Source organism: Salvelinus fontinalis, unplaced genomic scaffold (genome assembly GCF_029448725.1).
Source record: "Salvelinus fontinalis isolate EN_2023a unplaced genomic scaffold, ASM2944872v1 scaffold_0035, whole genome shotgun sequence".
Taxonomy (NCBI): domain Eukaryota; kingdom Metazoa; phylum Chordata; class Actinopteri; order Salmoniformes; family Salmonidae; genus Salvelinus; species Salvelinus fontinalis.
In genome coordinates, this window is record NW_026600244.1 from 137,044 (window position 1) to 149,108 (window position 12,065).

The 12,065-nt window shown below is 49.1% G+C and overlaps 1 protein-coding gene across 5 annotated transcripts in view; it reads left to right on the top strand.

The window, feature by feature from the left end:
- LOC129842353 (neurocalcin-delta A) overlaps positions 1 to 12,065 on the top strand; it is a 136,377-nt gene that overhangs the window by 99,773 nt on the left and 24,539 nt on the right. For 4 of the 5 annotated variants that reach the window (XM_055910876.1, XM_055910879.1, XM_055910877.1 and 1 more), the window contains one exon: positions 11,273 to 11,674. In XM_055910876.1, the coding sequence (XP_055766851.1) occupies positions 11,297 to 11,674 (378 nt within the window). In that variant the 5' untranslated portion in view covers positions 11,273 to 11,296. Of the gene's footprint in view, positions 1 to 7,217; positions 7,300 to 11,272; positions 11,675 to 12,065 lie in introns of all 5 variants that reach the window. The other variant, XM_055910878.1, reaches the window with a different exon arrangement.

Consider the following 12,065-nt stretch of genomic DNA (forward strand, 5'->3'; position numbering starts at 1 on the left):
GACTCTCCTTTAAACACTGATTCAGGTCCTTTAGTTGTTGACTCTCCTTTAAACACTGATTCAGATCCTTTAGTTGTTGACTCCTTTTAAACACTGATTCAGATCCTTTAGTTGTTGACTCCTTTAAACACTGATTCAGATCCTTTAGTTGTTGACTCCTTTTAAACACTGATTCAGATCCTTTAGTTGTTGACTCCTTTTAAACACTGAGTCAGATCCTTTAGTTGTTGACTCCTTTTAAACACTGATTCAGATCCTTTAGTTGTTGACTCCTTTTAAACACTGATTCAGATCCTTTAGTTGTTGACTCCTTTAAACACTGATTCAGATCCTTTAGTTGTTGACTCCTTTTAAACACTGATTCAGATCCTTTAGTTGTTGACTCCTTTAAACACTGATTCAGATCCTTTAGTTGTTGACTCCTTTTAAACACTGATTCAGATCCTTTAGTTGTTGACTCCTTTAAACACTGATTCAGGTCCTTTAGTTGTTGACTCCTTTTAAACACTGATTCAGATCCTTTAGTTGTTGACTCCTTTCTCCTTTAAACACTGATTCAGATCCTTTAGTTGTTGACTCCTTTAAACACTGAGTCAGATCCTTTAGTTGTTGACTCTCCTTTTAAACACTGATTCAGATCCTTTAGTTGTTGACTCTCCTTTAAACACTGATTCAGGTCCTTTAGTTGTTGACTCTCCTTTAAACACTGATTCAGATCCTTTAGTTGTTGACTCCTTTTAAACACTGATTCAGATCCTTTAGTTGTTGACTCCTTTAAACACTGATTCAGATCCTTTAGTTGTTGACTCCTTTTAAACACTGATTCAGATCCTTTAGTTGTTGACTCCTTTTAAACACTGATTCAGGTCCTTTAGTTGTTGACTCCTTTTAAACACTGATTCAGGTCCTTTAGTTGTTGACTCCTTTTAAACACTGATTCAGATCCTTTAGTTGTTGACTCCTTTTAAACACTGATTCAGATCCTTTAGTTGTTGACTCTCCTTTTAAACACTGATTCAGATCCTTTAGTTGTTGACTCTTTTTAAACACTGATTCAGATCCTTTAGTTGTTGACTCCTTTTAAACACTGATTCAGATCCTTTAGTTGTTGACTCCTTTAAACACTGATTCAGATCCTTTAGTTGTTGACTCTCCTTTAAACACTGATTCAGATCCTTTAGTTGTTGACTCCTTTTAAACACTGATTCAGGTCCTTTAGTTGTTGACTCCTTTTAAACACTGATTCAGATCCTTTAGTTGTTGACTCTCCTTTAAACACTGATTCAGATCCTTTAGTTGTTGACTCTCCTTTAAACACTGATTCAGATCCTTTAGTTGTTGACTCTCCTTTAAACACTGATTCAGATCCTTTAGTTGTTGACTCTCCTTTTAAACACTGATTCAGATCCTTTAGTTGTTGACTCCTTTTAAACACTGATTCAGATCCTTTAGTTGTTGACTCCTTTTAAACACTGATTCAGATCCTTTAGTTGTTGACTCCTTTTAAACACTGAGTCAGATCCTTTAGTTGGTGACTCCTTTAAACACTGATTCAGATCCTTTAGTTGTTGACTCTCCTTTAAACACTGATTCAGATCCTTTAGTTGTTGACTCCTTTTAAACACTGATTCAGATCCTTTAGTTGTTGACTCCTTTTAAACACTGATTCAGGTCCTTTAGTTGTTGACTCCTTTTAAACACTGATTCAGGTCCTTTAGTTGTTGACTCCTTTTAAACACTGATTCAGATCCTTTAGTTGTTGACTCCTTTTAAACACTGATTCAGATCCTTTAGTTGTTGACTCTCCTTTTAAACACTGATTCAGATCCTTTAGTTGTTGACTCTTTTTAAACACTGATTCAGATCCTTTAGTTGTTGACTCCTTTTAAACACTGATTCAGATCCTTTAGTTGTTGACTCCTTTAAACACTGATTCAGATCCTTTAGTTGTTGACTCTCCTTTAAACACTGATTCAGATCCTTTAGTTGTTGACTCCTTTTAAACACTGATTCAGGTCCTTTAGTTGTTGACTCCTTTTAAACACTGATTCAGATCCTTTAGTTGTTGACTCTCCTTTAAACACTGATTCAGATCCTTTAGTTGTTGACTCTCCTTTAAACACTGATTCAGATCCTTTAGTTGTTGACTCTCCTTTAAACACTGATTCAGATCCTTTAGTTGTTGACTCTCCTTTTAAACACTGATTCAGATCCTTTAGTTGTTGACTCCTTTTAAACACTGATTCAGATCCTATAAACATTATTAAAGTGGCCAGTGATTCCATGTCTCTGTATACGGGGCAGCAGTCTCTAAGGTGGAGGGTTGAGTAACCGGGTGGTAGCTGGCTATTGATGGGTATTTAACAGTCTGATGGCCTTGAGATAGAAGCGGTTTTTCTGTCTCTCGGTCCCTGCTTTGATGCACCTGTACTGACCTCACCTTCTGGATGATAGAGGGGTGAACAGGTAGTGATGCACCTGTACTGACCTCACCTTCTGGATGATAGAGGGGTGAACAGGCAGTGATGCACCTGTACTGACCTCTCCTTCTGGATGATAGAGGGGTGAACAGGCAGTGATGCACCTGTACTGACCTCACCTTCTGGATGATAGCGGGGTGAACAGGCAGTGATGCACCTGTACTGACCTCTCCTTCTGGATGATAGTGGGGTGAACAGGCAGTGATGCACCTGTACTGACCTCTCCTTCTGGATGATAGAGGGGTGAACAGGCAGTGGCTCGGGTGGTTGTTGTCCTTGATGATCTTTGTGGACTTCTTGTGACATCAGAGGCTGTGGCTCTCTTTCTCCTCCTCCTCTTTCTCCTGCTCCTCTTTCTCCTCTTTCTCCTGCTCCTCCTTTTTCTCCTCTTTCTCCTGCTCCTGCTCCTCTTTCTCCTCCTCTTTCTCCTGCTCCTCCTTTTTCTCCTGCTCCTTCTCTTTGTCCTCCTCCCTCTCCTCCTCTTCGTCCTCCTCCCTCTCCTCCTCATCTTCTATGTGAGTGTGTGCAGCTTATCCTAGAGTAGCAGGCATAACAGAACCGCCTGAGCAGAGTCCCCACATCCGGTTTCCAGGGGCAACGGAAGCCAGGCTGAAGATACCGTCCCTGAAAACCGGATGTAACCGGTTGTTTCTGAGTCTTAAGGGGGGGGGGGGGGGCTGCAGCAGGACATTCCCCCACAGAGCAGCTGTTGTAGTAGGGGAGGAGGGGGAGGTGTGGAGGGAGGGGGAGGTGTGTGTGGGGAGGAGGGGGAGGTGTGTGTGGGGAGGGGGGGGGGGGTGGAGGGAGGAGGGGGAGGTGTGTGGAGGGAGGAGGGGGAGGTGTGTGGAGGGAGGAGGGGGAGGTGTGTGTGTGGGGAGGAGGGGGAGGTGTGTATGTGGGGGGGGGGTGGCTGGAATTTTGTCTCAATTGATTTCACTCTAAGCTGGAAATTTGAGGTGTCTTACCGTCTCAGGTTAATCACACACACCCCACTAACCAGCAGCCCCCACTCTCCCCCCCCCTCACTCTCTCAGTTCATCAGTGAGTCACTACGAGGGAGAGTAGAGAAAGTACTATCCCCTCCCTCCATATCTCCTCCCTCCTTCCCCTCCATATCTCCTCCCTCCCTCCCTTCCCTCCATATCTCCTCCCTCCCTCCCCTCCCTCCATATCTCCTCCCTCCCTCCCCTCCCTCCATATCTCCTCCCTCCCTCCCCTCCCTCCATATCTCCTTCCTCCCTCCCCTCCCTCCATATCTCCTCCCTCCCTCCCCTCCCTCCATATCTCCTCCCTCCCTCCCTTCCCTCCATATCTCCTCCCTCCCCTCCCTCCATATCTCCTCCCTCCCTCACCTCCCTCCATATCTCCTTCCTCCCTCCCCTCCCTCCATATCTCCTCCCTCCCCTCCCTCCATATCTCCTCCCTCCCCTCCCTCCATATTTCCCTCCCCTCCCTCCATATCTCCTTCCTCCCTCCCCTTCATATCTCCTCCCTCCCTCACCTCCCTCCATATCTCCTTCCTCCCTCCCTCCCCTCCCTCCATATCTCCTTCCTTCCTCCCCTCCCTCCATATCTCCTTCCTCCCCTCCCTCCATATCTCCTTCCTCCCTCCCTTCCCTCCATATCTCCTTCCTCCCTCCCTTCCCTCCATATCTCCTTCCTCCCTCCCTTCCCTCCATATCTCCTTCCTCCCTCCCTTCCCTCCATATCTCCTTCCTCCCTCCCTTCCCTCCATATCTCCTTCCTCCCTCCCTTCCCTCCATATCTCCTTCCTCCCTCCCTTCCCTCCATATCTCCTTCCTCCCTCCCTTCCCTCCATATCTCCTTCCTCCCTCCCTTCCCTCCATATCTCCTTCCTCCCTCCCTTCCCTCCATATCTCCTTCCTCCCTCCCCTCCCTCCATATCTCCTTCCTCCCTCCCCTCCCTCCATATCTCCTTCCTCCCTCCCCTCCCTCCATATCTCCTCCCTCCCTCCCCTCCCTCCATATCTCCTTCCTCCCTCCCTCCCCTCCCTCCATATCTCCTCCCTCCCTCCCCTCCCTCCATATCTCCTTCCTCCCTCCCTCCCCTCCCTCCATATCTCCTTCCTCCCTCCCTTCCCTCCATATCTCCTTCCTCCCTCCCCTCCCTCCATATCTCCTTCCTCCCTCCCCTCCCTCCATATCTCCTCCCTCCCCTCCCTCCATATCTCCTTCCCTCCATATCTCCTCCCTCCCTCCATATCTCCTTCCTCCCTCCCCTCCCTCCCCTCCCTCCATATCTCCTCCCTCCCCTCCCTCCATATTTCCTCCCTCCATATTTCCTCCCTCCCTTCCCTCCATATTTCCTCCCTCCATCTCCCCTCTCTCTGTGTTTCTACTGCTTATCAATGGTCTCTAGTCTGTGCTGGAGGTTTCCATGGCAACTACTGAGAGAATCAGACGGCAGCTTAAAGGTCTCCAGAAGTCCTCCCCTAGAGAGACAGGGACCTCTCCACCTCCCCTAGAGAGACAGGGATCTCTCCACCTCCCCTAGAGAGACAGGGACCTCTCCACCTCCCCTGGAGAGACAGGGACCTCTCCACCTCCCCTAGAGAGACAGGGACCTCTCCACCTCCCCTAGAGAGACAGGGACCTCTCCACCTCCCCTAGAGAGACAGGGACCTCTCCACCTCCCCTAGAGAGACAGGGACCTCTCCACCTCCCCTAGAGAGACAGGGACCTCTCCACCTCCCCTAGAGAGACAGGGACCTCTCCACCTCCCCTAGAGAGACAGGGACCTCTCCACCTCCCCTAGAGAGACAGGGACCTCTCCACCTCCCCTAGAGAGACAGGGACCTCTCCACCTCCCCTAGAGAGACAGGGACCTCTCCACCTCCCCTAGAGAGACAGGGACCTCTCCACCTCCCCTAGAGAGACAGGGACCTCTCCACCTCCCCTAGAGAGACAGGGACCTCTCCACCTCCCCTAGAGAGACAGGGACCTCTCCACCTCCCCTAGAGAGACAGGGACCTCTCCACCTCCCCTAGAGAGACAGGGACCTCCCCTAGAGAGACAGGGACCTCCCCTAGAGAGACAGGGACCTCCCCTAGAGAGACAGGGACCTCCCCTAGAGAGACAGGGACCTCTCCACCTCCCCTAGAGAGACAGGGACCTCTCCACCTCCCCTAGAGAGACAGGGACCTCTCCACCTCCCCTAGAGAGACAGGGACCTCTCCACCTCCCCTAGAGAGACAGGGACCTCTCCACCTCCCCTAGAGAGACAGGGACCTCTCCACCTCCCCTAGAGAGACAGGGACCTCTCCACCTCCCCTAGAGAGACAGGGACCTCTCCACCTCCCCTAGAGAGACAGGGACCTCTCCACCTCCCCTAGAGAGACAGGGACCTCTCCACCTCCCCTAGAGAGACAGGGACCTCTCCACCTCCCCTAGAGAGACAGGGACCTCTCCACCTCCCCTAGAGAGACAGGGACCTCTCCACCTCCCCTAGAGAGACAGGGACCTCTCCACCTCCCCTAGAGAGACAGGGACCTCTCCACCTCCCCTAGAGAGACAGGGACCTCTCCACCTCCCCTAGAGAGACAGGGACCTCTCCACCTCCCCTAGAGAGACAGGGACCTCTCCACCTCCCCTAGAGAGACAGGGACCTCTCCACCTCCCCTAGAGAGACAGGGACCTCTCCACCTCCCCTAGAGAGACAGGGACCTCTCCACCTCCCCTAGAGAGACAGGGACCTCTCCACCTCCCCTAGAGAGACAGGGACCTCTCCACCTCCCCTAGAGAGACAGGGACCTCTCCACCTCCCCTAGAGAGACAGGGACCTCTCCACCTCCCCTAGAGAGACAGGGACCTCTCCACCTCCCCTGGAGAGACAGGGACCTCTCCACCTCCCCTGGAGAGACAGGGACCTCTCCACCTCCCCTGGAGAGACAGGGACCTCTCCACCTCCCCTGGAGAGACAGGGACCTCTCCACCTCCCCTGGAGAGACAGGGACCTCTCCACCTCCCCTGGAGAGACAGGGACCTCTCCACCTCCCCTGGAGAGACAGGGACCTCTCCACCTCCCCTGGAGAGACAGGGACCTCTCCACCTCCCCTGGAGAGACAGGGACCTCTCCACCTCCCCTGGAGAGACAGGGACCTCTCCACCTCCCCTGGAGAGACAGGGACCTCTCCACCTCCCCTGGAGAGACAGGGACCTCTCCACCTCCCCTGGAGAGACAGGGACCTCTCCACCTCCCCTGGAGAGACAGGGACCTCTCCACCTCCCCTGGAGAGACAGGGACCTCTCCACCTCCCCTGGAGAGACAGGGACCTCTCCACCTCCCCTGGAGAGACAGGGACCTCTCCACCTCCCCTGGAGAGACAGGGACAGAGACAGGGACCTCTCCACCTCCCCTAGAGAGACAGGGACAGAGACAGGGACCTCTCCACCTCCCCTAGAGAGACACCGACAGAGACAGGGAGGGAGGAAATTTTTTAAAGATAATGTCAGAGAAGTTGTGATATGAGACAGACTTTCCGGTCGCTGAGAGGAGGATGAACACATTCTCCTGAGGACGTACTCCTCTACTCCACAGCTGTCTGCTACATACAGTTGAAGTCGGAGATTTACATTCCCCTTAGCCAGTTATTCACAATTCCTGACATTTAATCCTAGTAAATTCCCTGTCGTAGGTCAGTTAGGCTCACCACTTTATTTTAAGAATGTGGCATGTGGTTCCGTGGTGTTTATACTTGCGTACTATTGTTTGTACAGATGAACGCGGTACCTTCAGGCGTTTGGAAATTGATCCCACGGATGAACCAGACTTGTGGAGGTCTACAATTGTTTTTCTGAGGTATTGTTTTTCTGATTTCTTTTGATTTCCCCATGATGTCAAGCAAAGAGGCACTGAGTTTGAAGGTAGGCCTTGAAATACATCCACAGGTACACCTCCAAATTATTTCAATTAGCCTATCAGAAGCTTCTAAATCCATGACATCATTTTCTGGAATTTTCCAAGCTGTTTAAAGGCAGTCAATTTAGTGTATGTAAACTTCTGACCCACTGGAATTGTGAAACAGTGAATTATAAGTGAAATAATCTGTCTGTAAACAATTGTTGTAAAAATTACATGTGTCATGTACAAAGTAGATGTCCTAACCGACTTGCTAAAACTACAGTTTGTTAACAAGACATTTGTGGAGTGGCTGAAAAGCAAGTTTTAATGACTCGTGTTTGTAAACTTCCGACTTCAACTGTAGTAGACGTTCTACCAGACCTTTCTCTAGAGCTGCACTGTGTAAGGCCTCAGCTCTGTCTGGTACATAGTAGACGTTCTACCAGACCTTTCTCTAGAGCTGCACTGTGTAAGGTCTCAGCTCTGTCTGGTACATAGTAGACGTTCTACCAGCCCTTTCTCTAGAGCTGCACTGTGTAAGGCCTCAGCTCTGTCTGGTACATAGTAGACGTTCTACCAGCCCTTTCTCTAGAGCTGCACTGTGTACGGTCTCAGCTCTGTCTGGTACATAGTAGACGTTCTACCAGACCTTTCTCTAGAGCTGCACTGTGTAAGGCCTCAGCTCTGTCTGGTACATAGTAGACGTTCTACCAGCCCTTTCTCTAGAGCTGCACTGTGTAAGGTCTCAGCTCTGTCTGGTACATAGTAGACGTTCTACCAGCCTTTCTCTAAACTTAGCTACTGTGTCTTGTTTCTCTTGAGCGGTAAATGACTAATGAGCTTTGTGAAGTAGTATTTGTTATGAAGTGGTGGCTTTGTGGATTTTGTGTATTTACGTCTCTTGTCTCATCATGAGGAGGAACCAGGTAGCTTTTAGTGGTGACTTATGACTCATCGCTCTGTCTACTGTTATAGTTCTGTAGTATGATTGCATCACCTTTCTCAGTCCACTCAGTGTGTCCTCTAGGCAAGCTAGCGTTCAGTAGTGTCTGTATGTGTTTACTACAGCCGTACGTTCAGTAGTGTCCGTCTCCAAGTGTTTTCTACAGCCGTACATTCAGTAGTGTCCGTCTCCAAGTGTTTTCTACAGCCGTACGTTCAGTAGTGTCTGTCTCAAAGTGTTTTCTACAGCCGTACGTTCAGTAGTGTCCGTCTCCAAGTGTTTACTACAGCCGTACGTTCAGTATTGTCTGTCTCCAAGTGTTTTCTACAGCCGTACGTTCAGTAGTGTCTGTCTGTGTTTTCTACAGCCGTACGTTCAGTAGTGTCCGTCTCCAAGTGTTTTCTACAGTCGTACGTTCAGTAGTGTCTGTCTCCAAGTGTTTTCTACAGCCGTACGTTCAGTAGTGTCTGTCTGTGTTTTCTACAGCCGTACGTTCAGTAGTGTCTGTCTCCAAGTGTTTACTACTGCCGTACGTTCAGTAGTGTCTGTCTCCAAGTGTTTACTACAGCCGTACGTTCAGTAGTGTCTGTCTGTGTTTTCTACAGTCGTACGTTCAGTAGTATCTGTCTCCAAGTGTTTACTACAGCCGTACGTTCAGTAGTGTCTGTGTTTTCTACAGCCGTACGTTCAGTAATGTCTGTGTTTTCTACAGCCGTACGTTCAGTAGTGTCTGTCTCCAAGTGTTTTCTACAGCCGTACGTTCAGTAGTGTCCGTCTCCAAGTGTTTACTACGCCGTACGTTCAGTAGTGTCCGTCTCCAAGTGTTTACTACAGCCGTACGTTCAGTAGTGTCTGTCTCCAAGTGTTTTCTACAGCCGTACGTTCAGTAGTGTCTGTCTCCAAGTGTTTTCTACAGCCGTACGTTCAGTAGTGTCTGTCTCCAAGTGTTTTCTACAGTCGTACGTTCAGTAGTGTCTGTCTGTGTTTTCTACAGCCGTACGTTCAGTATTGTCTGTCTCCAAGTGTTTTCTACAGTCGTACGTTCAGTAGTGTCTGTCTGTGTTTTCTACAGCCGTACGTTCAGTAGTGTCCGTCTCCAAGTGTTTACTACAGCCGTACGTTCAGTAGTGTCTGTCTGTGTTTTCTACAGCCGTACGTTCAGTAGTGTCTGTCTGTGTTTTCTACAGCCGTACGTTCAGTAGTGTCCGTCTCCAAGTGTTTACTACAGCCGTACGTTCAGTAGTGTCTGTCTCCAAGTGTTTTCTACAGCCGTACGTTCAGTAGTGTCTGTCTCCAAGTGTTTACTACAGCCGTACGTTCAGTAGTGTCTGTCTCCAAGTGTTTTCTACAGCCGTACGTTCAGTAGTGTCTGTCTCCAAGTGTTTACTACAGCCGTACGTTCAGTAGTGTCTGTCTCCAAGTGTTTTCTACAGTCGTACGTTCAGTAGTGTCTGTCTGTGTTTTCTACAGCCGTACGTTCAGTATTGTCTGTCTCCAAGTGTTTTCTACAGTCGTACGTTCAGTAGTGTCTGTCTGTGTTTTCTACAGCCGTACGTTCAGTAGTGTCTGTCTCCAAGTGTTTACTACAGCCGTACGTTCAGTAGTGTCTGTCTCCAAGTGTTTTCTACAGCCGTACGTTCAGTAGTGTCCGTCTCCAAGTGTTTACTACAGCCGTACGTTCAGTAGTGTCTGTCTGTGTTTACTACAGCCGTACGTTCAGTAGTGTCCGTCTCCAAGTGTTTACTACAGCCGTACGTTCAGTAGTGTCTGTCTCCAAGTGTTTTCTACAGCCGTACGTTCAGTAGTGTCTGTCTCCAAGTGTTTTCTACAGCCGTACGTTCAGTAGTGTCTGTCTCCAAGTGTTTTCTACAGCCGTACGTTCAGTAGTGTCTGTCTGTGTTTTCTACAGCCGTACGTTCAGTAGTGTCCGTCTCCAAGTGTTTACTACAGCCGTACGTTCAGTAGTGTCTGTCTCCAAGTGTTTTCTACAGCCGTACGTTCAGTAGTGTCTGTCTCCAAGTGTTTACTACAGCCGTACGTTCAGTAGTGTCTGTCTCCAAGTGTTTTCTACAGCCGTACGTTCAGTAGTGTCTGTCTCCAAGTGTTTTCTACAGCCGTACGTTCAGTAGTGTCTGTCTGTGTTTACTACAGCCGTACGTTCAGTAGTGTCTGTCTCCAAGTGTTTTCTACAGCCGTACGTTCAGTAGTGTCTGTCTCCAAGTGTTTTCTACAGCCGTACGTTCAGTAGTGTCTGTCTCCAAGTGTTTTCTACAGCCGTACGTTCAGTAGTGTCTGTCTCCAAGTGTTTACTACAGCCGTACGTTCAGTAGTGTCTGTCTCCAAGTGTTTACTACAGCCGTACGTTCAGTAGTGTCTGTCTCCAAGTGTTTTCTACAGCCGTACGTTCAGTAGTGTCTGTCTCCAAGTGTTTTCTACAGCTGTACGTTCAGTAGTGTCTGTGTTTTCTACAGCCGTACGTTCAGTAGTGTCCGTCTCCAAGTGTTTTCTACAGCCGTACGTTCAGTACATGGACATGTGTCTGTCTGTCTGCTGCGTGGAATATTCCATCACTTCAGACATAACAATCTGTTTGGTAACATTGAGCATGTGAACATTCCTCCCTCGTTCCAGGATGAGGGTTCCTCAGAAGGATATAGGCGGTTTGGTTGCATAGCAGTAGAGGGATACTGTTCTGTCTGCTTACTTTGCTGCTCTGATAACGAAGTCGTCTTTAATGAAGCTTTCTGCGATATGCAGACAACCAAACATATAACATATCTTCTTCTTCTCCTCCTCCTCCTCCTCCTCCTCCTTTTCTTCTTCTCCTGTGTCATGTAGGATGTGCTTCTCTAATTTCTCTGTTATAGCCGTCAACATACAGCTAACATGTAGTTCTTTCTGGTCGCTGTTATCATCATGGTCTTCAGGACTAGTGGACATCTTCCTCTCCTTTTCTCAGCTTCTGTTCCCTCTCTTTCTCTCTTCCAGCTGTTACTATAGTAACCACCAGCCATGGGGAAGCAGAACAGCAAACTCCGCCCGGAGGTGATGCAGGATCTGCTGGAGAGCACGGACTTCACAGAGCATGAGATCCAGGAGTGGTATAAGGGCTTCCTGAGAGACTGCCCCAGCGGGAACCTCTCCATGGAGGAGTTTAAGAAGATCTACGGTAACTTCTTCCCTTACGGAGACGCCTCCAAGTTCGCGGAGCACGTCTTCCGCACCTTCGACGCCAACGGGGACGGGACGATAGACTTCCGGGAGTTCATCATCGCTCTGAGCGTCACGTCGCGGGGCAAGCTGGAGCAGAAACTGAAGTGGGCCTTCAGCATGTATGACCTGGACGGGAACGGATACATCAGCAAGTCTGAGATGCTGGAGATTGTACAGGTGAGGTGGGATTTGTAGTTCTGGTGTGAGTTATTTGTAGGCACAGTGTGCACGACAGGAACAGACACATCAGCAAGTCTGAGATGCTGGAGATTGTACAGGTGAGGCGGGAACAGAGAGCTGGGATTTGTAGTTCTGGTGTGAGTTATTTGTAGGCACAGTATGGACGGGAACAGATACATGAGGGTGTCTGAGATGGTAGAGGTGAGGCGGGAACAGAGAGGTGGGATTTGTAGTTCTGGTGTGTGTTATTTGTAGGCACAGTATGGACGACAGGAACAGATACATCAGCATGTCTGAGATGGTAGAGGTGAGGATTGACCTTCAGTACTGTGTACCAACTGGTTGTCCTCTGTAGCGTGGTTCATGTTGACTGATTAGTTGTTGATCA